The sequence below is a fragment of the Dendrobates tinctorius genome, unplaced genomic scaffold (assembly GCF_039654945.1).
Source record: "Dendrobates tinctorius isolate UK_male_01 unplaced genomic scaffold, ASM3965494v1 ptg000012l, whole genome shotgun sequence".
In the NCBI taxonomy this organism is placed as follows: Eukaryota; Metazoa; Chordata; class Amphibia; order Anura; family Dendrobatidae; genus Dendrobates; species Dendrobates tinctorius.
The window spans coordinates 20,517,501-20,545,467 of NW_027361680.1; the positions used below are offsets into that span (position 1 = coordinate 20,517,501).

A 27,967-nucleotide genomic window follows, 5' to 3' on the forward strand; every position below is an offset into this window, starting at 1 on the left:
TGGGGTGAGAGGACCATGCATACCAGGATAGGTGGGCGAGGGGACCATGCATACCAGGATGGGGCGGGGGGGGGGGGGGGAGGACCATGCATACCAGGAAAGGGGGGTGAGAGGACTATGCATACCAGGATACGGGAGTGAGAGGACCATGCATTCCAGGATAGGGGGGTGAGAGGACCATGCATACCAGGATAGGGGGGTGAGGGGTCCATACGTACCAGGATTGGGGGGTGAGGGGACCATGCGTACCAGGATTGGGGGGTGAGGGGACCATGCGTACCAGGATGAGGAATAGGGTGCCATGCTTACCAGGATTGGGGGGGTCCATGCATACCAGGATGAGAGACCATCTGATATATAAAGCTCAAAGTGTGTATGTGTGTGTATGTGTGTATGTCCGGGATAGGCATTCGCACCGTCGCAGCTACAGCCACAAAATTTGGCACAGTGACACGTCTGGACCCCGAGAGCGTCCTAAGCTATGTTGTGAGGCGAAATTTTAACCCTGCGCGTTCCAATTCACCAAACAATTTTGCCCCTATCTACATACTGGGGAAAAAGTGTGTGCGTGTCAAGCCCCGCCCCTCATTGTGATGTCATAATGCCCCTATTTGCATACTGGGGAAGCAGTGTGTGCGTATCAAGCTCCGCCCCTCATTATGATGTCACAATGGTTGCCATGGTGACGCTGATGTCATCATAGGTTGCAAGTCCCGCCGCTCATTATGATGTCATAATGATTGACTATGGAATGGAGGATGTGTGATGGGTATATGGGCACTGGAATATGGGATGGTGGATATGTATGACGGGTATATGGGCACGGGACTATGGGATGGAGGATATGTATGATGGGTATATGGGCACGGGACTATGGGATGGAGGATGTGTGATGGGTATATGTGCATGGAACTATGGGATGGAGGATGTGTGATGGGTATATGGGCACTCGACTATGGGATGGAGGATGTGTGATGGGTATATGTGCATGGGACTATGGGATGGAGGATGGATATATGGGCACTCGACTATGGGATGGAGGATGTGTGATGGGTATATGTGCATGGGACTATGGGATGGAGGATATGTGTGATAGGTATATGGGCACGGGACTATAGGATGGAGGATATGTATGACTGGTATATGGGCACGGGACTATGGGATGGAGGATGTGTGATGGGTATATGGGCACTGGACTATGCGATGGAGGATATGTATGATGGGTATAGGGGCACGGGCCTATGGGATGGTGGATATGTATGATGGGTATATGGGCATGGGACTATGGGATGGAGGAGAATTATAATTTGTAATAACTAACCACAGTTAGTTACTATGCCCGGGCAGCGCCGGGCTCTTCAGCTAGTCTGATATATAAAGCTCAAAGTGTGTATGTATGTGTGTATGTCCGGGATAGGCATCCGCACCGTCACAGCTACAGCCACAAAATTTGGCACAGTCACACGTCTGGACCCCGAGAGCGTCCTAAGCTATGTTGTGAGGCGAAACTTTAACCCTGTGTGTTCCAATTCACCAAATAATTTTGCCGCCATCTACATACCTGGGAAAAAGTGTGTGCACGTCAAGCCCCGCCCCTCATTATGATGTCATAATGCCCCTATCTACATACTGGGGAAAAAGTGTGTGCGTACCAAGCCCCGCCCCTCATTATGATGTCACAATGGTTGCCATGGTGACGCTGATGTCATCATAGGTTGCAAGCCCCGCCGCTCATTATGATGTCATAATGGTTGACTATGGAATGGAGGATGTGTGATGGGTATATGGGCTGTGGGTATAATAGATTGTTTTAAAAATAATAATGCCTCATCAGAAAAGGACGTCCATGGCACGAAGGTCAGCTGATGCAAAAAGAAAAGCTGCATTACGGGCCAATGAAAAATGTGAAGACCGAGAAACAAGGCTGACACATGAGAATAGCAGCTGCTTCCTCAAGAGCCAATGAACTTTCTGATGGGTATATGGGCATGGGACTATGAGATGAAGGATTGTGATGGGTATATGGGCACTCGACTATGGGATGACGAATATGTATGATGGGTATATTGTCATGGGACTATGGGATGGAGGATATGTATGACGGGTATATGGGCACGGAACTATGGGATGGCGAATATGTATGATGGGTATATTGGAACGGGACTATGGGATGGCGAATATGTATGATGGGTATATGGGCATGGGACTATGGGATGGAGGATGTAATGGGTATATGGGCATGGGACTATGAGATGAAGGATGTGTGATGGGTATATGGGCACTCGACTATGGAATGGAGAATATGTATGATGGGTATATGGGCACGGGCCTATGGGATCGTGGATATGTATGATGGGTATATGGTCACGGGACTATGGGATGGAGGATAATTATAATTTGCTATAACTAACCACAGCACAGTTAGTTACTATGCCCAGGCAGCGCCGGCCTCTTCAGCTAGTCTAATATATAAAGCTCAAAGTGTGTATGTATGTACGTATGTATGTATGTCCGGGATAGGCATCCGCACGGGCGCAGCTACAGCCACAAAATTTGGCAATCGCACGTCTGGACCCCAAGAGCGTCCTAAGCTGTGTTGTGAGGCGAAATTTTAACCCTGCGCTTTCCAATTTACCAAACAATTTTGCCCCTATCTACATACTGGGGAAAAAGTGTGTGCGTGTCAAGCCCTGCCCTTCATTATGATGTCATAATGCCCCTATTTGCATAATGGGGAAACAATGTGTGCGTATCAAGCCCCGCCCCTCATTATGATGTCACAATGGTTGACTATGGGATGGAGGATATGTATGACCAGTATATGGGCACGGGACTATGGGATGGAGGATATGAATGATGGGTATATGGGCACGGGACTATGGGATGGAGGATATGTATGATGGGTATATGGGCACGGGACTATGGGATGGAGGATATGTATGATGGGTATATGGCACGGGACTATGGGATGGAGGATATGTATGATGGGTATATGGACATGGGACTATGAGATGAAGGATGTGTGATGGGTATATGGGCATGGGACTATGGGATGGCGAACATGTATGATGGGTATATGGGCATGGGACTATGGGATGGAGAATATGTATGATGGGTATATGGGCACGGGACTATGGGATGGAGGATGTGTGATGGGTATATGGGCACGGGACTATGGGATGGAGGATATGTATGACGGGTATATGGGCACGGGACTATGGGATGGAGGATGTGTGATGGGTATATGGGCACGGGACTATAGGATGGAGGATATGTATGATGAGTATATGAGCATTGGACTATGAGATGAAGGATGTGTGATGGGTATATGGGCACTTGACAATGGGATGGCGAATATGTATGAGGGATATATGGGCACGGGACTATGGGATGGCGGATATGAATGATCGGCATATGGGCACGGGACTATGGGATGGAGGATGTGTGATGGGTATATGGGCATGGGACTATGAGATGAAGGATGTGTGATGGGTATATGGGCACGGGACTATGGGATGGCGGATATGTATGATTGGTATATGGGCACGGGACTATGGGATGGAGGGTATGCATGATGGGTATATGGGCATGGGACTATGGGATGGAGGTTATGTATGATGGGTATATGGGCACGGGACTATGGGATGGAGGTTATGTATGATGGGTATATGGGCACGGGACTATGGGATGGAGGATATGTATGATGGGTATATGGGCACGGGACTATGGGATGGAGGATGTGTGATGGGTATATGGGCACTGGACTATGGGATGGAGGATGTGTGATGGGTATATGGGCACTGGACTATGGGATGGAGGATATGTATGATGGGTATATGGGCACGGGACTATGGGATGGCGGATATGTATGATGGGTATATGGGCACGGGACTATGGGATGGAGGATATGTATGATGGGTATAATGGGCATGGGACTAAGATGAAGGATGTGTGATGGGTATATGGGCACTCGACTATGGGATGGTGAATATGTATGATGGGTATATGGACATGGGACTATGGGATGGAGAATATGTATGATGGGTATATTGGCATGGGACTATGGGATGGAGAATATGTATGATGGGTATATGGGCATGGGACTATGGGATGGAGGATATGTATGATGGGTATATGGGCACGGGCCTATGGGATCGTGGATATGTATGATGGGTATATGGGCACGGGACTATGGGATGGAGGATAATTATAATTTGCTATAACTAACCACATTTAGCTACTATGCCCGGGCAGCGCCGGGCTCTTCAGCTAGTATACCAATAAAAATGCTCGCCACCCGGGCGTAGAATGGGTTCATAGCTAGTATGCCTATAATAGGACTAGTGAAGACAAACTACAAAATATATATAGGGCACACCAGAGAACAAGCAGTCAAAAAGTCCCATAAAACATCACTTTTATTAAATACTAGCTGAAGAGCCCGGCGCTGCCCGGGCATAGTAACTAACTGTGGTTAGTTATAACAAATTATATTTATCCTCCATCCCATAGTCCCATGCCCATATACCCATCATACATATCCACCATCCCATAGGCCCGTGCCCATATACCCATCATACATATCCTCCATCCCATAGGCCCGTGCCTATATACCCATCACACATCCTCCATCCCATAGTCGAGTGCCCATATACCCATCACACATCCTACATCCCATAGTCCCATGCCCATATACCCATCACACATCCTCCATCCCATAGTCCCATGCCCATATACCCATCATACATATTCGCCATCCCATAGTCGAGTGCCCATATATCCATCACACATTCTTCATCTCATAGTCCCATGCCCATATACCCCTCTCACATATCCTCCATCTCATAGTCCCGTGCCCATATACCCATCATACATATCCTCCATCCCATAGTCGAGTGCCCATATACCCATCACACATCCTCCATCCCATAGTCCCATGCCCATATACCCATCACACATCCTCCATCGCATAGTACCATGCCCATATACCCACATACATATTCGCCATCCCATAGTCGAGTGCCCATATACCCATCATACATATCCTCCATCCCATAATCCAGTGCCCATATACCCATCACACATCCTCCATCCCATAGTCCCGTGCCCATATACCGGTCATACATATCGTCCATCCCATAGTCCCGTGCCCATATACCCGTCATACATATCCTCCATCCCATAGTCCCGTGCCCATATACCTATCACACATATCCTCCATCCCATAGTCCCATGCACATATACCCATCACACATCCTCCATCCCATAGTCGAGTGCCCATATACCCATCCTCCATCCCATAGTCCCATGCACATATACCCATCACACATCCTCCATCCCATAGTCTCATGCACATATACCCATCACACATCCTCCATCCCATAGTCGAGTGCCCATATACCCATCACACATCCTCCATTCCATAGTCAATCATTATGACATCATAATGAGCGGCGGGGCTTGCAACCTATGATGACATCAGCATCGCCATGGCAACCATTGTGACATCATAATGAGGGGTGGGGCTTGATACGCACACTGCTTCCCCAGTATGCAAATAGGGGCATTAGGACATCACAATGAGGGGCGGGACTTGACACGCACACACTTTTTCCCCAGTATGTAGATAGGGGCAAAATTGTTTGGTGAATTGGAACGCGCGGGGTTAAAATTTCGCCTCACAACATAGCTTAGGACGCTCTCGGGGTCCAGACGTGTGACTGTGCCAAATTTTGTGGCTGTAGCTGCGACGGTGCGAATGCCTATCCCGGACTTACACACATACATACATACACACTTTGAGCTTTATATATTAGATAGATTATAAATTATCTATATTTAATAAAAGTGATGTTTTATGACTGCTTGTTCTCTCTCAGGTGTGCCCAATTCTTTAAGGAGTCCAGGTCGTCTCCCCTTTATATGACAATCTACTAGATGTTCTGTAAAAGGTGGTAAACATGGACACACGGCAGTGCTGCATGGGCACAACAGGGGCACGCTGTAGGTGTCACGTGGGTAGAACACGGGCACACTGCAAGTGCCACATGTATATCATGGATATTTTGTATGTGCAGTGTTCCAAAACGGGCATATTGTAGGTGCTCCGTTACAAGTCCACGCTGATCTGCTTAGGAAATACAAGATGCCTCATGTAGTCAAACAGCAGACCGGTTTTTCGACCTCCAACATTATTAGGTCAAACTTCTCTCAATATAGTTGACCCATGCCGCAGTGGAGCAGCTGCCTTAATTTTAAAAGATGTCCACCTGAGATTTTCATTACTCCCAACAGCGTGTCACATCCCAACAGACCATAATCGACACACTGGGAGAGTTCTCCTGGATGGGCTGGTTTCAATCAAGAGTCATCACAACACTGAAGAATGGGCATTGAACGGCTGTGGGCAGGGGCGGACACACTGTTGGTGTAACCTGTGCAGCCACACCGGGGCGCAAGAGGTAAGGGGCCCATTTGGACCTCTAGATCATTAGGAAATTTTCATTATTATGACATATTGCACTGCAAAGGGCCCATAGTTTACTTGCACAGAGACCATATTCTATCTATGTCTGCCACTGGCTGCAGGCATATGTGGAGGCTCAGTGACTTCTATACACAAGCTATTATATTTAGGGTCTGAGATTTCAGTTGGCATGGGACGGTCACAGCTTCCGGAAGGAAGACCAGAATCCTCTCAGTACTGCATACCTTCAGAAGGTTCCTCAGGGGCGGACGTCTTAAGTTACATAATGGCTGGAGCCGGCAACAGAAGGCCGACCATCACTGGTCCCCAGAGCAGCCTGTGCCAGGGCCAGCCCTCGGACAACAGAAGAACGACCATCATTGGTCCCCGGAGCAGCCTGTGCCAGGGCCAGACCTTGGACAACAGAAGAACGACAATCATTGGTCCCCGGAGCAGCCTGTGCCAGGGCCAGCCCTCGGACAACAGAAGAACGACCATCATTGGTCCCCGGAGCAGCCTGTGCCTGGGGCCAGATCTTGGACAACAGAAGAACGACCATCATTGGTCCCCGGAGCAGCCTGTGCCTGGGGCCAGATCTTGGACAACAGAAGAACGACCATCATTGGTCCCCGGAGCAGCCTGTGCCTGGGGCCAGATCTTGGACAACAGAAGAACGACCATCATTGGTCCCCGAAGCAGCCTGTGCCTGGGGCCAGACCTTGGACAACAAAACAACCACCATCATTGGTCCCCAGAGCAGCCTGTGCCAGGGCCAGACCTCGGACAACAGAAGAACGACCATCATTGGTCCCCGGAGCAGCCTGTGCCAGGGCCAGACCTCGGACAACCAGACCTTGGACAACAGAAGAACGACAATCATTGGTCCCCGGAGCAGCCTGTGCCAGGGCCAGCCCTCGGACAACCAGACCTTGGACAACAGAAGAACGACAATCATTGGTCCCCGGAGCAGCCTGTGCCAGGACCAGACCTCGGACAACAGAAGAACGACCATCATTGGTCCCCGTTGCAGCCTGTGCCAGGGCAAGACCTCGGACAACAGAAGAACGACCATCATTGGTCCCCTGAGCAGCCTGTGCCAGGGCCAGACCTCGGACAACAGAAGAACGACCATCATTGGTCCCCGGAACAGCCTGTGCCTGGGGCCAGATCTCGGACAACAGAAGAATGACCATCATTGGTCCCCGTTGCAGCCTGTGCCAGGGCCAGACCTCGGACAACAGAAGAACGACCATCATTGGTCCCCGTTGCAGCCTGTGCCAGGGCCAGACCTCGGACAACAGAAGAACGACCATCATTGGTCCCCGTTGCAGCCTGTGCCAGAGCCAGACCTCGGACAACAGAAGAACGACCATTATTGGTCCCCGGAGCAGCCTGTGCCAGGGCCAGACCTTGGACAGCATAAAAACAACAATCATTGGTCCCCGGAGCAGCCTGTGCCAGGGCCAGACCTCGGAAAACTTTAGACCGACTATCATCAGACCCAGGGCAAGCACTGGTTCGGTCTGTGACAGCGGCCAGACTTTGGACAACTGTGACACTTATCACTCGGCCGTTGCAGACCATCTATTTAAGAGTTTGTATTTCAGTTGAATAATTCCTGTATTCTATGTGTAAATACCGTGCCGGCCACAGCGACACATGTGGGGATGGGCGAAGATGAAAATGTGCGCAGCCTCAGCACATGGCGGACACTGCTCACCTCTGCAGCCATTCTGTGAAGAAGCCGAGCTCCGAGCAGTGCAAAATGTCCGGGTTGTTCTGACACAGGCGGACGAACTCCCGTAGCTCCTGCAACTTCCGTGGGTCCATAGTTCCCTGACGTCGAGTCCAGACTCCGAGTCCAAACAGCGCTGCAGGCAGAGAGGCAGGAAAGCACTACAAGGGGCGTGGCCTTTCTGAGCCCAGTGCCCGCCCACCTCCGGGATGTCGTTTCTTCGGGGCGGCTATGTGACCCGCCTCAGCCAGAACACAGCCCACACACAGGAAGTAGAGAACTCGCGTCTGCAGCGCTCGTGTGATGACGTCATCAGTGTGCGGCCTGGGCGCTGCCGGCGAGTGCACTCATATCCATCCCCGTGCAGGCATGTGGCGGCCAACTTCGCAGATGTTAGGCCGCGGTGCAGGTCAGGCAGCTTTCTACCTCCATTACCCAGCCAGCATTGCTTTCCTGCTGCTCACACAGGGACACCGGGCATGTGACTGGGAGGAGCGCGGGGTCATACGGCCCTGTCCCCCGTGTCCCCTCTCATTCCCGTTGTTCCTTTTACTATAAGGCCTATTTCACACTTACGTTTTTCCTGTGCGTTGGCAGCCGCTAAAATGGCAAATAACGGGTCCGTGGGCGTTGAAACACCAACGGGAGCCACCGGACCGTTGGTGCACCAGGATCCGCCGATTTCGGAAATTTAAAGGAACCGTGGCTGAAAAGAAAAAATGACTACCGGCGATGTAGCGGTCAGAGGAGGCGAGGTCTCGGGCTATGTCGCGGTGAGTGGAGGCGAGATCTCGTGCGGTGAGTGGAGGAGAGAGAGATTTTTTATCCAGCAGCCAGATTGGATTTAGGGTTAAACATGTAGCAAAAGAGGAAAATACGGATCCGGACAACAAAAAAACGTTGAATTGTCCGTTCGGTGATCTCAGCGGACGCCAAAATTTTGGCGGATCCGCAGAAATACGGATGTAACGATCCTCAGTCAAAATCCGCCGATGATGAAAATCAATGGGGGGAAAAAAAAGGATCCGCCAAGATTAATAGCGGATCCGTTTTTTTTTTTTTTTGCAAATCGGCGGATTTTGACTGATGGTGACAAACGGATGTGTGAAACAGGCCTAACAGTTTGTTTTTTTTTCTTTTTTAATAAAGGGAATCTGTCAGCAGACTTTTGCCACCTAGTATGAGAGCAGCATGACGTAGGGGCAGAGACCCTGAGCCCAGCAATGCCACTGATGTACCTAAAAACCACAGGACCCTGATGTTTGGCGGAGTACAAGGGGGTATGTCTTCCCACCTCTATAGTCGGACACGTAGTGTGGCACGTACACCATGATAACGTGATGCGCTGGTCAGCGTCACCGTGGTGCAAAGCTGTTTATTTGGTGGCAGAGAACAAGATGATCGTATAGAACAGTGGTCCCCAACCTTTTTTGCACCAGGGACCGGTTTCAAGCAAGACCATTCTTCCATGGCCCGGCAGGGCAGGGATGGAGGTGTGGCAGGGGCGGGGCTTTGGTCATAAGGGGGCGGGGTTATGGACACGGTTGTAGTGTAGCAGTGCATACTTATAATTAAATAACATTAATAATGTGACTCAACTCACCATAGGTTTTGAATAAGTGCTCCATCACCCCCATCCTTGCCTGCTCCATCACCCCATCATTGCCTTCATCCCATCACTGCCATCTCTCCATCATTGCCTTCACCCCATCACTGACGTCTCTCCATCACTCCCATCACTGCCATCTCTCCATCATTGCCTTCACCCCATCACTCCCTTCTCCCCATCATTGCCTTCACCCCATCACTGCTGTCTCCCCATCATTGCCTTCACCCCATCACTCCCTTCTCCCCATCATTGCCTTCACCCCATCACTCCCCTCTCCCCATCATTGCCTTCACCCCATCACTGCCTTCACCCCATCACTGCCGTCTCTCCATCATTGCCTTCACCCCATCACTGCCGTCTCTCCATCATTGCCTTCACCCCATCACTCCCCTCTCCCCATCATTGCCTTCACCCCATCACTGCCGTCTCTCCATCTCTCCCCTCATGGCCTTCTCCTCATGTCCCCATCTCCTCCAGGGCCAGGCTACACAAACACAGACCAACACACACACATTATACATACACACAGACACCACCTCTCTCCTCTCACCTGCCCGCCGCCCGCGCTTTCTCTCTCTGACACAGCAGCGGCCGCGCTCCTCTCTGTGTCAGTCAGAGACAGGAAGCGCGGGCGGCGGGCAGGAAGCTGGACGGGTCCTTGCAGCTCCGCTCCTGCTATTCCCTCTTGCTATTCCCTCTTGGATCGCTCCCTGGCCGCCGCTAAGAACTGCTGCGCGCCGCCCCAGCCCCCGTTACTCCACTGACCGCCCCTGGCTCCCCTTGTGTCCGCGGACCGGCAAGGGCACTGCAGCGGCCCGGCGGTTGGGGACCCCTGGTATAGAATAACAATTTACAACGGAAGATTAACCCCTTTACCCCCAAGGGTAGTTTGCATGTTAATGACCAGGCCAATTTTTACAATTCTGACCACTGTCCCTTTATGAGGTAATAACTCCGGAACGCTGCCATGGATCCCGGTGATTCTGACGTTTTCTCAGGACATGTTGTACTTCATGTCAGTGGTAAAATTTCTTTGATATAACTTGCGTTTATTTGTGAAAAAAAAAAAACACATTTGTCAAAAATTTAGCATTTTTCCAACTTTGAATTTTCATGCCCTTAACCCCTTCCCGACCTTTGACGCCACATAGGCGGCATGAAAGTCGGTGCCAATCCGTCCCATGATGCCTATGCACCGTCATGAATTAATTGCCCCACTGCGGGTCGGGTGAACGGGGTCACTGAAAGGTTACCTGACCCGCACACAGAGGACCCTTTGAAGTTAACCCCTGGGGGCGTGGCTTTGACCTCACGTGTCTACGATCGCTCTGATTGGCTGTTAAAAGTGAAACTGCCAATCAGTGATTTGTAATATTTCACCAATGAAAATTGGTGAAATATTACAATCCAGCCATGGCCGATGCTGCAATAGCATCGGGCATGGCTGGAGACCGAGACCCGACCCCCCCCCCCCCCCCAAAACACACCGACTGGCGGGGGCGATTTGCTGCCGCCGTTACCATCAGCTCCCCCCTCCCCTTCCCTCTGCTCCCCCCCCATCTTTCGATCCCCCCTCTCTTACCATCCACGGTGCCCCGGATCATGGGCGCCACCAACTTGGAAAATGGCGGGCGCATGTGCAGTGCGCCCGCCGGGACCTGCCGGCTGCAGATTCATTTTTTTTTTCATTTTGATCACTGTGATAAACTAACAGTGATCAAAATAAAAAAAAGTAAATGCACCCCCCCCTTTATCACCCCCATAGGCAGGATCAAATAATAAAATAAAGAAAATATTTTTATTTTTCCATTAGGGTTAGGGTTGGAATCAGGGTTAGGGGTGGAATTAGTGTTAAGATTAGGGGTGGGTTGGGGATGGGATTAGGTTTAGGCTTGTGGTTAGGGTTAGAGTTGGGATTAGGGTTAGGTGTTATGAATGAGTCACCGAGGAGGAAAAAACAAAAAGCAAGCTAAGCCCAGAAAACCGGAGAGGTTGGTAACTAGCGGATTGCAGACCCCTGATCCTATCCACAACATCTAGCAGTAGCCGTGGAGCGTGCCTACGGTGGTCCTAGACGCCTCGTCACGGCCGGAGAACTAAATAAGCCTAAAGAAAGAAAGAAGGAAAATCTAAACTGCCCCAGAGCAGACCCCAAAGCAATAGACAGCCCCCAACATGTATTGTCGGTGAAACAAGATGAAAACACAGACACAGGTAGAAAGATAGGCTGAGCAAACGATGGGGCCCTCGCTAACTAGAAAGGACAGGAAAGAAAAGCTGCTGTCTGCAATCATGCATAAAACCCTGACAAAAAGAATGTCCAACCCGTCTGATAGAAAAAGGCCCTGAAGTCGCTAGACTTCAAATCACTATATCAGCACTCGGGTATATTCTGAAGACAGAGCAAAAGGGATAAACTGATCAGAGACAAAATAAAAAATATTTTTTTTCCTCAAAAAATGATTTTTTAGCCTGCGATTTTTTTATTTTCACAAGGGTAACAGGACAAATTGGACCCCAAAAGTTGTTGTACAGTTTGTTCTGAGTACGCTGGTACCCCATATGTGGAGGGGAACCACCGTTCGTGCACGTCGGGGCTCGGAAGGGAAGTAGTGACATTTTGAAATGTCGACTTTGATGGAATGGTCTGCAGGCGTCATGTACGTTTGCAGAGCCTCTGATGTGCCTAAACAGTAGAAACGCCCCACAATTGACCCCATTTTGGAAACTAGACCCCCCAAAGAACTTATCTAGATGTGTGGTGAACACTTTGAACCCCCATGTGCTTCACAGAAGTTTATAATGCAAAGCTGTGAAAATAAAAAATCATTTTTTTCCTCAAAAAATCATTTTTAGCCCACAATTTTTTATTTCACAAGGGTAAGAGGATAAATTGGACCCCAAAAGTTGTTTTCCAGTTTTTCCTGAGTACGCTGGTACCCCAGATGTAGGGGGAACCAATGTTTGGGCACACGTCGGGGCTCGGAAGGGAAGTAGTGACGGTTTGAAATACAGACTTGATGGAATGGTCTGCGGGCGTCATGTTACGTTTGCAGAGCCCCTGATGTGCCTAAACAGTAGAAACCCCCCACAAGTGACCCCATTTTAGAAACTAAATCGCCCAAGGAACTTATCTAGATGTGTGGTGAGCACTTTAAACCCCAAGTGCTTCACAGAAGTTTATAACGCAGAGCCGTGAAAATAAAAAATATTTTTTTTCCACAAAAATATTTTTTTAGCCCTTAATTTTTTATTTTCCCAAGGGTAACAAGAGAAAATAGACCCCTAAAGTTGTTGTGCAATTTTTCCTGAGTACGTTGATACCCCATATGTGGAGGTAAACCACTGTTTGGGCACAAAAATTGCCCAACAAATTTTAGGATCCATTTTATCCTGTTACCCATGTGAAAATGAAATAATTGACGCTAAAAGAAAACTTTTGTTGGAAAAATTAAAATGTACATTTTTGTTGCTTTAGTTCCTGTGAAGCACCTGAAGGGTTAATAATCTTCTTGAATGTAGTTTTGAGTAGCTTGAGGTGTGCAGTTTTTAGAATGGTGTCACTTTGGGGTATTTTCTGCCATATAGACCCCTCAAAGTGACTTCAAATGTGAGGTGGTCCCTAGAAAAAATGGTTTTGTAAATTTTGTTGTAAAAATGAGAAATTGCTGGTCAACTTTTAACTCTTATAACGTCCTAACAAAAAAAAAATTTGTTTCCAAATTTGTGCTGATGAAAAGTAGACATGTGGGAAATGCTATATATTAACTATTTTGTGTCATATAACTCTCTGGTTTAACAGAATAAAAATTCAAAATTTGAAAATTGTAAAATTTTCGCCAAATTTCCATTTTTTTCACAAATAAACGCAAAAATTATCGACCTAAATTTACCACTAACATGAAGCCCAATATGTCACGAAAAAACACTCTCAGAATGGCTTGGATGCGTTGGAGCGTTCCTGATTTATTACCTCATAAAGGGACACTGGTCAGAATTGCAAAAAATGGCCAGGTCATTAAGGTCAAAATAGGCTGGGTCATGAAGGGGTTAAAGGGAACCTGTCACCCTTTTTTTCCCCTATTAGCTGCCGGTATAGACATCGGGGGCTTATCTACAGCATTCTGTAATGCTAAGCCAAAATGACAGCACAATGAGCTGAAAAGAGGTAACGTCATATATAAATATTCATAAAATGGAAATAATAGAAATAACCATTCCAGCTCATTGCAAAAACAGTGTCAGACACACTGCAAACATAAATACAAACTAAAGGAAAAAATAGTGCAATAAAGTCCAAGATAAATTGTGGTAAAAAATCACAAATCTTTATTTAGGTTCCAGGTAAAAATTGCAAAATGCGGCTAAAAAGTGACACTGAAAGCACAGCAGGGTAATGGTGAACAGGACTCAAAGAAGGAATATCATAATAAGTATGAAGTAAACCTGGTTAATGTGAAAGACATACGGTCACAGGAGGGAAGTCACCAAGGGCTAGTAATACATGGGTGGCCAGCATAACAGAAGTAAAGGGAAAAATCCCAGGCTGAACACCAAGATGAAAATAAAAATTATTCTAAAGTGCCCATGAGACCCATAAGACCAATAGACTAGGTCAGATGCATACCAGGATGGAGGAGACACTGTGCACCACACTCTGGAACCCCAACGCGCGTTTCAGAAAACGTTCCTTTCTCAGGGGGAACCTCTCCCGATGCCTGCGCACTGCAGGACTCTGCTCTGCCCTCAACAGGGCAGAGCAGTGCGCCGGAGCCACTACAGGACGGGAAGAAGAGGACGTCATCGCATGAAGAAGGGAGGCGCCAGACGGGACGGCGACACCCATCGGACCGGACCGCCCACCTCGGTGAGTATAATATAACGTGTTTTTCTTCTCTTTCAGGTTAGATCGGGGGCTTATCTACAGCACTACAGAATGCTGTATATAAGCCCCCGATGTCTATGCTTGGCAGCTAATAGGGGGAAAAAAAAGGGTGACACATTCCCTTTAAGGCCTGTTTCACACTTCAGTTTTCTGGCGTCAGTCAAAATCCGTCGTTGGCAGAAAAAAACAGATCCGACGGATTTGCCTGGCGAATCCGTCTTTTTCCCCATGGACTTGAATTAGCAACGGATTGTGACGCATGTCCGTCCATTGGGCGACGGATCCGTCATAAAATTGCTGTCCGTCGGGTGGAAAAGACGTCCATAGGAACGTTTTTTTGTCTGCGTTGAAAAGTCGGGAGGTGACGGATACGTCGCCTGGTACAATGGACGCCTATGGACGACAGATCCGTTGCCGTCCGTCACGAGACGTAATCCTGTGACGGATTCGATTTTTTAAACTGAGAATGCCCGGAAGAATTTACGTTCCTTAAATTTAAAAAATCCATTCTGGCACTGAAAATGTCTCTCTCTCTGTCCTTTCCAGAGTTCTGTTCCTTTAAATTTCCTACACTAGCTGCTGTGATGGATTCGTAAAAAAAAAAAGAATCCGGTGCATCAGTTTTTTGCAATCTGCAATGGATCCATTTTTAACCCCTTTCCTACATTGGGCGTAATATTCCGTCCACGTGACCTGGGACCTAAGTTCCAAGGACGGAATATTATGTCACACGCGATCAGCGGCGCTCACGGGGGGAGCGCAGCTGATCGTGGCCGGGTGTCAGCTGATTATCACAGCTGACACCCAGAACTATGTGTCAGGGGCGGTCACGGACCGGCACATTAACCCCTGTCACACTGCGATCAAACATGATCGCAGTGTACCGGGGGGCATAGGAGAGAAGCGCGCAGGGAGGGGGCTCCCTCTGTGCTTCCCTGCGACCCCGGAGCGACGCGATGTGCTGCGTCGCTCCAAGAGTCCTCCTCCCTGCAGGCCCCCGGATCCAATATGGCTGCGCGGGGCCTTCGGGGTCCTGCAGGGAGGCGTCTTCATCACTGCCTGCTGAGAGCAGGCAGGAGGAAGCCTGCAGCAGCGCCCGTCAGATCGCCGATCTGACACAGAGCTGTTCTAAGTGTCAGATCGGCGATCTGACAAAAGACAGTGATGTCCCCCCCGCGACAATATAATAAAGTTAAAAAAAACACGTGTAAAAATAATTTTAAAAAATCACAAAATAAAAAAATTCCCTAATAAATTCTTATTTTTCTAAAAAAACAATAAAAGTACACATATTTAGTATCGCCGCGTCCGTAACGACCCGCCCTATAAAGCTATCCCACTAGTTCACCTCTTTAGTGAACTGCTAAAAAAAAAAAATAAAGCAAAAAACAATGCTTTATTATCATACCGCCGAACAAAAAGTGCAATAACGAGTGATCAAAAAGACGGATATGAATAAACATGGTACCGCTGAAAAACGTCATCTTGTCCCACAAAAAACGAGCCACCATACAGCATCATCACTGAAAATTAAAGAAGTTATAGCTCGCAGAATAAAGCGATGCAAAAATAATTATTTTTTAAATAAAATTGTTTTTGTTGCATAAAAGCGACAAAGCGTAAAAAAAGACATAAATGAGGTATCGCTGACCCGAAGATTAAAACCCCTTTATCAATTTTACCACACGCGGAATGGTGTAAATGCACCCCCCAAAAGAAATTCATGAAATGCTGGTTTTTGTTCATTCTGCGTCCCAAAAATTGGAATAAAAAACGATCAAAAAGGTCACAATCCCGAAAATAGTGCCAATAAAAACGTCAGCTCGTCCTGCAAAAAATAAGACCTCACATGACTCTGTGGTTCAAAATACGGAAAAATTATAGCTCTCAAAATGTGATGATGCAAAAACTATTTTTACAATAAAAAGCGTCTCTTAGGCTGGTTTCACATTAGCGCTTTTTAAGCGCACGCACGGCCGGGGGTAGCTCCGCCCCCGAGCCGGCTCTCTGCCCGGCGTGCCCGCCCCTTGCTTGTAGCGCCGCCTCCTAGCGCACAGCGGCGCCTGCGATCGGCGCACCCTAGCTTTAGCATAGGATGCGCAGATCGTGCGCAGGCCGTGCGCTAGTTGCGCTTTGACCTGCGCTGCACACTTTTGACGGTGCGCCGTGCGCGCCAAAATCCGAAAAGTTTGATTTTGGCGCGCACGGCGCACCGTCAAAAGTGCGCAGCGCAGGTCAAAGCGCAACTAGCGCACGGCCTGCGCACGATCTGCGCACCCTATGCTAAAGATAGGGTGCGCCGATCGCAGGCGCCGCTGTGCTCTAGGAGGCGGCGCTACAAGCAAGGGGCGGGCACGCCGGGCAGAGAGCCGGCTCGGGGGCGGAGCTACCCCCGGCCGTGCGTGCGCTTAAAAAGCGCTAATGTGAAACCAGCCTTAGTGTGTGACAGCTGCCAAAGATGAAAACCCGCCATAAATAGTAAATCAACCCCCCTTTATCACCCCCTTAGTTAGGGAAAAATAATAAAATAAAAAAAAAAAATGTATTCCATTTTCCCATTACGGTTAGGTCTAGGGCTGAGATTAGGGTTAGGGGTGTGTTGGGGTTAGGGTTGGAGTAAGAATTGGGGGTTTCCACTGTTTAGGCACATCTGAGGCTCTCCAAACGCAACATGGCGTTTGATCTCAATTCCAGCCAAAAAAGTCAAATGGCGCTGCTTCCCTTCTCAGCTCTGCCATGCGCCCAAATAGTGGTTTACCCATACATATGGGGTATCAGCGTACTCGGTACAAATTGCACTTTTGTGGTCCTCTTTCCCTTGGGAAAGTAAAAATTGGGGATGAAAAGATCATTTTTGTGGAAAAAATATGATTTTTTAATTGTACGACTGTACGTTATAAACTTCTGTGAAGCCCCTGGGGGTTCAAAGTTCTCACCACACATCTAGATAAGTTCCTTGGGTGGGTCTAGTTTCCAAAATGGGGTCACTTGTGGGGGGTTTCCACTGTTTAGGCACATCAGGGGCTCTCCAAATGTGACATGGCGCCAGATCTCAATTCCAGCCAATTTTGAGTTGAAAAAGTCAAACGGCGCTCGTTCCCTTCCGAGCTCTGCCATGCACCGAAACAGTGGTTCCCCCCACATATCAGGTATCAGCGTACTCAGGACAAATTGCACAATATCTTTTGCAGTCCAATTTCTCCTGTTACTCTTGGTAAAATAAAAAAAATTGGACCTGAAGTGTTTTTTTTGTGAAAAAAAGTTATGTTCATTTTTTTTTTTAAACATTCAAAAAATTCCTGTGAAGCACCTGAAGGGTTAATAAACTTCTTGAATGTGGTTTTGAGCACCTTGAGGGGTGCAGATTTTAGAATGATGTCTCTTTTGGGTATTTTCTATCATATAGACCCCTCCAATTGACTTCAAATGTGAAACATTCAAAAAAAATTAACATTTCACTTTTTTTCACAAAAAAACTACTTCAGGTCCAATTTTTTTTATTTTACTAAGGGTAACAGGAGAAATTGGACCGCAAGCGTTATTGTACAATTTGTCCTGAGTACGCTGATAACTGATATGTGGGATGGAGCCACTGTTTCAGAAGGGAAGGAGCGCCATTTAACTTTTTCAACGCAAAATTGGCTGGAATTGAGATCATACGCCATGTCACGTTTGGAGAGCTCCTGATGTACCTAAACAGTGGAAACCCCCGACAAATGACAACATTTTGGAAACTAAACCCCCCCCCCCCCACGGAACTTATCTAGATGTGTGGTGAGAACTTTGTACCCCCAGTGCTTCACATAAGTTTATGACGTACAACTGTAAAATTGAAAAAATATTTTTTCCACAAAAATAATCTTTTTACCCCCAATTTTTATTTTCCCAAGGGTAACAGGACCCCAAAAGTTATTGTGCAATTTGTCATGAGTATGCTAATACCCCATATGTGTGGGTAAACCACTGTTTGGGTGCATAGCAGAGCTTGAAAGCGAAGGAGCGCCGTTTGACTTTTTCAACGCAAAATTGGATGGAATTGAGATCGAACGGCATGTCAAGTTTGGAAAGCCCCTGATGTGCCTGAACATTGGAAACCCCCCCACAAGTGACCCAATTTTATAAACTAGACCCCCCAAGGAACTTATCTAGATGTGTGGTGAGCAATTTGAACCCCAAAGTGCTTCACAGAAGTTTATAACACCCGGGCGTGAAAAGAAAAAAAAATCATATTTTTTCCACAAACATGATCTTTTAGTCGCCAATTTTTTTTCCCAAGGGTAACCGGAGAAATTGGACCCCAAAAGTTGTTGTCCAATTTGTCCTGAGTACGCTGATACCCCATATGTGGGAGAAAACTACTGTATGGGCACACGTTGGGGCTCGGAAGGGAAGTAGTGACGTTTTGGAATGCAGACTTTGATGGAATGGTCTGTGGGTGTTATCTTGCATTTGGAGAGCCCCTGATGTGCCTAAACAGTGGAAGCCCCCCACAAGTGACCCCATTTTGGAAACTAGACCCCCCCCCTCAAGGAACTTATCTAGATGTGTGGTGAGCACTTTGAACCCCTGTAGAGCCATAAAAATAAAAAAAATCATATTTTTCTCTTCGCCACGACAGCACCCACTGAGAGAGGGGATCGCCGCCCCTAGGAACAGGAAACCTACAGAGAGTTAAAAGGGGCGGTCCCCCTCGCTCCCTCAGTTGGTTTCCTGTTCCTAAAGGAACCTGCAGTGAAGAGGATACCTGGGCTGGTTGCCGCCTGTGCAGCGTCCATGAGAGCGGCAGGGGCCCCAGCACCAGAAGCAGCAACGGGAGAGATCTGTTTCATCAGCTCCCCCCTCAGCTGGTAATGCAGCGTGAGGCCAGGTTACGGCTGTGGCCACCCTGGCTCATGTGTGGTGCAAGGCAGCACCTATGGATACTCCCGAAAATAAGAGGACGCAGCATTACGAACCAGGGCCGCACTTGTTCTGTGCAAAGCGCGGCACAGCGTCGGGGCTGCTGAAAAGGTAGCCCCCCCCCCCCCCGTGATGCGAGGCCAGGATCGGGCAAGACCACCGAGCTCGCATATAGGACGCAGTAAGAGGTGCAGCGCTGATTCCGTACCTGCCTCCATGCGGGTGGTCAGCGGTCCGGTCCGGCGGCATGGGGACAGCGGTTACTGGGACACGCTCGTCAAGCAGAATGCCGGTGCTCCCAGCTAGACTGCACTGTGACCCGGAATTCGTCCCTTGAACTTTCGGGGGAGGGATCACACAGCGCGGCGTCGCCAGTATGGAGTGGCCGCGCATGGCACAGAACATAACCTGGAAGTGAGGAACCGCTTCCGGGTAAAAGGGGGGAGAAGAGAGGGGAAAAAAAAAGGGGGGAAGCTGCATAAAAGCACCGGCCAGAGGGATACCGGTGCGCAGCAATGTCGTCCTCAAATGACCCTGTTTCGCTCCCACTCGAACAGCCAGGGGAGTCCCCATGTGGCAGTACCAGGAGGAGTGGGAGTAGCAGTGGACGCTCTAAGCAGAGTGAGACCACAGGAAAAAATGGAAAGGAGAAAAAGTCAAGCCACTCCACGTCTCAGCCTGTGCCTCCACCCGCACAGCCGGTACCATGCTGACAAAATTCACGGGTGAGTGTTTTTTAGTCACGCTTATGTAGCTGATGGCGTTCTGCTCTGTATACCCCATAGGCCAAAAGGACGGAGAAATCCAAGCATGAAGAGAGTGTGCCTTATGCTCCCAACCTCTCCCGGATAGCTACTCTAAGAGATTATGCCAGATCTGTATCGGGCAGACCCTGCAAGAGGAGTCTTCTGTTAGAACGGAAGATATCCATTCAATTATTAGACAAGAGCTTCAGGCCCTAGGGGGTTCTAGCAGTATGGGAGGACAAGTATCCAGCAGGGAGATCATCTCACCGGGGTCTAGGTCACCTTCGGAAACGCGGGAACTAGATTCGGATGAGTCCCGGGAGTACCCATCCTCAGAAGAGGAGGAACACAGTTGCTTCCCCACCGACAGTATTAATAACCTAGTCAAGTCGTTGCGCAATACAATGGGGTTGTCAGACGCTAAAGACCCCAAAACCCCCCAGGAAATAATGTTTGCTGGACTCTCCCAAAAGAAGGTCTGAGCTTTCCCGGCAATAAAGGAGCTGGTAAAGAGAGAGTGGGAAAAACAGGGGCACAAGAGTTTTCCCCCAGTGACTTCCAAACGGAGATATCCGTTTGACGATGAGGAATTAGCCTCTTGGGTCAAGGCCCCCAAGGTTGATGCAGCAGTAGCCTCCACTTCTCGCCGATCCTCCCTGCCAGTGGAGGATTCGGGTATGTTATCTGACCCCTTAGGCTACTTTCACACTTGCGTTTTTTTTGCTGCGCGTTTTTTGCGCACACAAACGCATGAAAAAACGCATGCGCATTACAATGCGCACGTATGCGCACGCATAGACTATAATGGGTGTTTTGCTGAAAAAAAACGCATTGCGTGCGCATGCGTTTTTTGGGGGCAAGTCGGACGCACAAAAAATGCAACAGGATGCATTTTGTGCGCCCGAGCGCACACTACAAAAAACCGCATGCGCGTACAAACGCATGTGTATGCGCACCTATGCGCACCCATGTTAAAGTATAGGGAAAAAACTCATGCGTTTTTTGCGCTAAAAACAGCGCAAAAAAACGTAAGTGTGAAACCAGCCTCAGACCGCAAAGCCGATACACTACTCAAAAGATCCTTGGAAACGTGCACAGGGGCCTTCAAGCTGGCAATATCGGCCACATGTACTGGGAGGTCCATGTTGATATGGTTAAACCAGTTGGAGGAGAACATAAAGAAAGGAACATCAAGAGACAAGATTCATTCCTCTAATCGGGTGCAGCCGCCTTCCTATCAGACGCCTCAGCCGTTTCCCTTCGACTAGCTGCCATATCGGTAGGATTAACTAACACGGCCCATCGGGCTTTATGGTTGAAGGTGGTGGAAGGGGGATACGCAGATGAAATCCAAGCTCTACGCTATACCCTGTCAGGGTAAGTACCTGTTTGGCACAGTCCTAGATGAAAACCTGACTATGGCGGGAGAGAGGAAGAAGGGATTCCCTAACCCGTATGTTCCCTTCTACAGGAGGGCCTTCAGGAAGCTTTCGTTTGGGGGGAAAAAGGACTACAGGTCCCAAGACTGCTGTGTCATCAAGGATCTCAAACAGAAGGGGAACCTATTTGGTAAACGCCCCTTCAGATCCGGGGACAAATTCCAGTAGCCCCAATTTACCGGTCGGTGGCTGGTTGCTATACTTTTCCCATCAATGGGGAATAATAACTGCTAACCCCTGGGCCATTGACATTGGTGCATCGGGCCTGAAATTAGAATTTGTTAGGTACCCACCGGACTCCTTCCTATTGACTTCTCCAAAGTCCTCAGGCCAGCAGGAGGCATTGGAGCTGGAGATTGTGGGCCTCTTAATTAAACCCGTTCTTATAGAAGTTCCAGCACACGAAAGGGGGAAGGGTTTCTATTCTTCCCTATTTCTGGTCCCTAAGCCAGACGGCTCATTTAGGACCATAATTAATTTGAGAAAGCTAAATGCCTTTCTGAGGCCACGATCATTTAAAATGGAATCTATACGATCAGCTATAAAAATCTTGTTTCCTAGGTGCTACATGGCAGTCTTGGACCTCAAAGATGCCTTGTCAGGAACACCGCACTGCACTTGCTCACTGGACCAGTGCGCCTGTCCTGAGTACAAAGACTGTGCACAAAGATACCTGCGGAGCGGGGTCTCAGTGGTGACAATGCATGCTCCAAGCTCACAGGACCTGAAGCATGTGTCTGCTGGGGGCATGGCCTCAGCGCCACAGAACCAGGAGCTGCAGGGAAACTCCTAGAAAGGTAACTACTGGACAGTGTAACCAAGGGGCATAGACAGACAGAAACCAGATCAAGCCGGGTCAAAGCACGAGATAGCAATACAGTACCAAAGGGTTAAACAGAATGGATAATCAGGACGTAGCAATAGATCAGAAAACCAGAACGGGCAATAGATGGTACAATAGGGACAAACTATAATGGAGTAACGATAGCCAAGCCAGGAGGTCAGAACTGGAAAAGACAATTGTGCCGAAACGAGAAACGGATTACAGAGTGAGGGAACGGACCGGGTCATACACGGGAAGCAAACAAGCAACGCAGAATACATGCACACCAGGGGTCAGACACACCAGAACAACAGTATAGCTGACAGAGAACCCTGGTAAAGAGTGAGTATAAATGCCCCTCCCAGATCCAGAAAGAGGCCACGAGCACTTAACCCTGTGAGTGCAGGGCAAGAACCCTGTTCAAACCATGACAGTACCCCCGCTTAACGGGGGGGGGCCACTGGACCCCCAGGCTTGTCTGGGTAGCTTCCAAAAGGTAAGGGAGAAAACAAGGGGAACTGCTACCTTGGATCTAATCCTTATAAACAGGGAGGAAATGGTTGAGGAGGTAAAAGTGGAAGACCTGTGAAGACTCAGACGTCAAGGTTAGATTTCAGAAAGGCAGATTTTAAGGGATTCAGAAAGAGAATTGGAGGGATCCAATGGCTGGATATCCTTAAAGACAAAAATGTCCAGGAAGGATGGGAAATCTTGAAAAATGAAATTCTCAAAACACAGTTGTTAACAATTCCGAAAAGAGGGAAGAATAGGAAGCATTTAAGGAAACCAGGATGGATGAACACAGAACTTAAGCACATGCTAAAAAGGAAGAAAAAAATGTTTATAAAATGGAAAGAGGGAGGCATATCTAAGGAAAAATATAATGCTGTCTGCAGAACCTGCAGGGCACAAATCAGATTATCTAAAGCTGAAAATGAATTGAGGCTTGCAAGAGATGTCAAAAGCAATAATAAAGGATTTTGGGGATATGTCAAAAGTAAAAGAAAAGTCAAAGATGCTATAGGATTTTTACAGGATGAAAATGATGAAATGGTAAGACAGGATGTTGAGAAGGCTGAACTTTTAAATTCCTATTTTGCATCTGTTTTCTCTCAGAAAGGAAATGTAACATCAACTGTTCTTCACTGTCCTATTAAGGGAATAAAAGAATCCAGGATATCTATAAACAGAAAGATAGTGAGGAAACACTTAGCTAACCTAAATGAATTCAAGTCTCCAGGTCCAGATGAATTACACCCCAGAGTACTGAAGGAGATAGCAGAAGAAATTTTTGAACCCCCTCTCCATAATCTTTGAAAATTCTTGGAGAACAGGAGAAGTGCCAGAAGACTGGAGAAGAGCAAATGTTGTTCCTATCTTCAAAAAGGGGAAGAAGGTGGACCCAGGCAACTATAGGCCGGTGAGTCTGACTTCTATACCAGGAAAGATCTTTGAACAAATTATTAAACAACATTTATGTCAGTACCTGGATAAGAATGAAGTGATTAAACAGAGTCAGCATGGGTTTGTAACTAATAAGTCATGTCAGACTAACTTAATTTCCTTCTATGATGGAATCACTGATTGGGTGGATCAAGGAAATGCTGTAGATATAGTATATCTTGACTTCAGCAAAGCATTTGACAAAGTCTCTCATACAATCCTTATTGAAAAAATGACTAAGTATGGAATGGACAAGGCAACTGTTAGGTGGATTCATAACTGGCTTAGTGATCGGACCCAAAGAGTGGTCATGAATGGCTGCACATCCAGTTGGATGAATGTCTCAAGTGGGGTACCACAGGGCTCTGTCCTGGGCCCTGTATTGTTCAACATCTTTATCAACGATTTAGATGAAGGAATTGAGTGTAAACTGATTAAATTTGCTGATTACACAAAGCTAGGAGGGATAGCTAATACTAGAGAAGAGAGAAAGCGGATTCAAAAAGATATAAATAAACTGGAGAAGTGGGCAGCAACTAACAGAATGGTTTTTAACAGGGAAAAATGCAAAGTACTACATCTGGGCAATAAAAATGAAAAAAGCATATACAGAATGGGAGGAATAGGCCTAAGCAACAGCCCATGTGAAAAAGATTTGGGTATACAAATAGATCACAGACTGAATATGAGTCAACAGTGTGATGCAGCAGCAAAAAAGGCAAATGCAATTCTGGGATGTATTAACTGAAGCATACAGTCTAGATCACGTGAAGTCATTATTTCCCTCTACTCCTCTTTGTTCAGCCCTCATCTGGAATATTGTGTCCAGTTTTGGGCACCACATTTTAAAAAAGACATCAAAAAACTGGAGCAAGTTCAGAAAAGAGCGACCAGAATGGTGACCGGTCTGCAAACCCTGTCTTATGAGGAAAGGTTGCAGGATTTGGGAATGTTTAGTTTGCAAAAGAGAAGACTTGAGAGGAGACTTAATAGCTGTCTACAAATATCTAAAGGGCTGTCACATTGTAGAAGGATCAACTTTATTCTCATTTGCACAAGGAAAGACTAGAAGCAGTGGGATGAAACTGAATGGGAGGAGACACAGATTAGATATTAGAAAAAACTTTTTGACAGTTAGAGTGATCAATGAGTGCAACAGGCTGCCACGAGAAGTGGTGAGTTCTCCTTCAATGGAAGTCTTGAAACAGAGGCTGGACAGACATCTGACTGGGATGATTTAGCGAATCCTGCTTTGAGCAGGGGGTTGGACCAGATGGCCCAGGAGGTCCCTTCCAACTCTACGATTCTATGAAAGCCCGCACCAGACGATCGGCATGCACCGAACTGGCCGGAACCCATGACCGATCCTCCAGAGAGTACCCCTTCCAGTGTATCAGATACTGGAGTCTCCGGCGCACCCTCCGGGAGTCGACAATGCTCCCTACTTCATACTCCAGCTGCCCCTCTACCAGCACTGGCGGAGCATTTGATGAGGGATCCTCTCTCACCGTCCCCACAGGCTTTAACAGGGACCTGTAGAAGACATCAGAAATTTTAAAGGAGGTGGGCAGCTGCAGTCGGTAGGCTACTGGGTTAACAACCTCCACAACTTTGTATGGGCCAATAAACTTGGGGCCCAGCTTTATAGATGGTATCTTAAGCTTGATATTGCGGGTGGATAGCCACACCTTCTCCCCTACTGCAAATGCTGGACCTGACCCCCTCCTCCTGTCAGCAAACCGCTTGTAGTTTTCCTGGGCCTTGGAAATATTCCTCTGAACCTCCCTCCAAAGAATTCTAAGACGTTGTCGCACCCTTAGCTCCAAGACAACCTGAATCCATGCGGGAAAACTCTCCAAAATGTGGGTTAAACCCATAGTTGATCTGAAAGGGAGACTTCCCAGTAGATTAACTCACATGACCGTTGAATGCAAACTCTGCCATGGGCAATACCTCACACCAGTCCTCCTGTCTGGAAGAGGCCAAGCATCTCAGAATCTGCTCCAACGATTGGTTTGTGCGCTCCGTCTGTCCATTAGACTCTGGGTGTTAGGCAGAGGAGAAGGACAACGAAATCCCCAGCTTTTTGCATAAAGCCCTCCAGAACCTGGCTACAAACTGTACCCCTCTGACACCACATTCATAGGCACTCCGTGCAACCAAATTATATGCTGCATAAATAAACGGACCAGGGTTTCAGCAGATGGTAACGTGGGGAGAGGTACAAAGTAGGCTTGTTTTGCAAACCTATCCACCACCACCCATATCACCGAGTTGTCCCTGGAAGGAGGAAGATTTGTGATAAAATCCATGGACAAATGTGTCCATGGTCTATCCGGAATTGGCAAAGGCACCAACTCCCCGGCCGGACCTGAGAACTTTTAGAACGAGCGCACACCCCACATGCAGTCACAAATTTTTAATATCTGTTACCATAGAGGGCCAACAGAAACCCCTCGCAATTGCCCCCCGGGTAGCTGCAATCTCAGGGTGAGCACTCAACATAGAATCGTGAAATTCCTGCATAAGTCCGAGATGGAAACGTTCCGGTACAAACAATTTACCCAGGGGTTTACCGCCCGAGCCCGGGCCTCCAAAATCTCTCTCTAACTCAGATGAGATTTCGGCCACCACTACTCCTGGCTGAAGAATGGAGGAGGGAGGTTCTGGAGGGGACACCGAATAAAAGCTTCGGGATAAGGCATCAGCCTTGATGTTTTTAGATCCCGGGCGGAATGTGATGGTAAACTGAAATCGAGAAAAAAAAAACGCCCACCGAGCCTGTCTGGGGGTCAATCTCTTTGCAGACTCGATATAGGCCAAATTTTTGTGATCAGTGATGACTGTAATGGGATGAATAGCCCCCTCGAGGAAATGCCTCCATTCTTCAAAAGCCAATTTTACCACCAACAACTCTCTATTGCCGACATCGTAATTTCTCTCGGCAGAGGAAAATTTTTTAGAGAAGGCGCTAGGCCTCAGATTTGTAAGGGTAGGAGGGCCCTGAGACAAAACTGCCCCTGCCCCTACCCCTACTTCCGAGGCGTCAACCTCCACGTTATAAGGTCTTGACGGGTCGGGTTGTACCAATCCAGGAGCTGAAGAAAAGCACTTTTTTAATGTCATGAAAGAATTTTTTGCAGCTACAGACCAATTTTTTACATCAGCTCCCTTGAGAGTGAGTCCGTTAGAGGCTTTACCACCTGCGAGAAGCCCTTAATAAATTTCCTATAAAAGTTAGCAAAGCCTAAAAATCGCTGCAACTCTTTCAAGTCATGAGGCTGCACCCAATCTGTAACAGCCTGGACCTTCTTAGGATCCATGCGGAACCCCTCCCCTGACACAATCAACCCCAGAAAGGATACTTCTTGCATGAAAAATGAACATTTTTCCAATTTGGCATACAAATGATTCTCCCTCCGTCTCATGAGAACCATCCGCAAATGGTGCAAGTGAGATTTGACTGTCCACCGAGTACACCAGAATATAACCACAAAACGACCAATTAAATCAGAGAAAATTGCATTAATAAAATTCTGAAAAACAGCAGGAGCGTTGGTGAGACCAAAGGGCATAACCAAGTTTTCGAACAGCCCTTCAGTCGTCAGGAATGCTGTTTTCCATTCGTCCCCTTCCCGGACTCTTATAAGGTTATATGCCCCACGTAAATCCAGTTTAGAGAACCACTTGGCCCCGGTGAGTTGGTTACATAGATCAGGAATTAGGGGGAGAGAGTATGTATTTTTCACAGTAATTTTGTTTAATTCCCGATAGTCGAGGCACGGCCGCAAACCACCATCTTTTTTTCTAATAAAAAAAGAAGCCCGCTGCCACAGGTGAAACAGAAGGCCTAATATGCCCTTTGCGGAGACTCTCGGTAATGTACTCCTTCATGGCTAGACGTTCGGACCCGGACAAATTG

At 47.8% G+C, this 27,967-nt stretch overlaps 2 protein-coding genes across 14 annotated transcripts in view; one reads left to right on the forward strand and one right to left on the reverse strand.

The window, feature by feature from the left end:
• Nucleotides 1-8,320, reverse strand: part of ST13 (ST13 Hsp70 interacting protein) — a 652,995-nt gene extending 644,675 nt beyond the window's left edge. For all 7 annotated transcript variants that reach the window (XR_012226447.1, XR_012226446.1, XM_073558050.1 and 4 more), the window contains exon 1: nt 8,187-8,320. Coding sequence is in view for 5 of the 7 variants with exons in the window: in XM_073558050.1 (XP_073414151.1) it covers nt 8,187-8,296 (110 nt within the window). In the remaining 2 variants the exon portion in view is untranslated. The remainder of the gene's footprint in view (nt 1-8,186) is intronic.
• Nucleotides 8,321-8,476: 156 nt separating this feature from the next.
• The window catches only part of XPNPEP3 (X-prolyl aminopeptidase 3), a 474,091-nt gene continuing 454,600 nt past the window's right edge, over nt 8,477-27,967 (forward strand). For 3 of the 7 annotated variants that reach the window (XR_012226445.1, XM_073558039.1, XM_073558045.1), the window contains exon 1: nt 8,478-8,610. Coding sequence is in view for 4 of the 7 variants with exons in the window: in XM_073558039.1 (XP_073414140.1) it covers nt 8,505-8,610 (106 nt within the window). In the remaining 3 variants the exon portion in view is untranslated. Of the gene's footprint in view, nt 8,611-8,798; nt 8,975-9,350; nt 9,482-27,967 lie in introns of all 7 variants that reach the window. The other 4 variants (XM_073558041.1, XM_073558043.1, XM_073558042.1 and 1 more) reach the window with 4 other exon arrangements.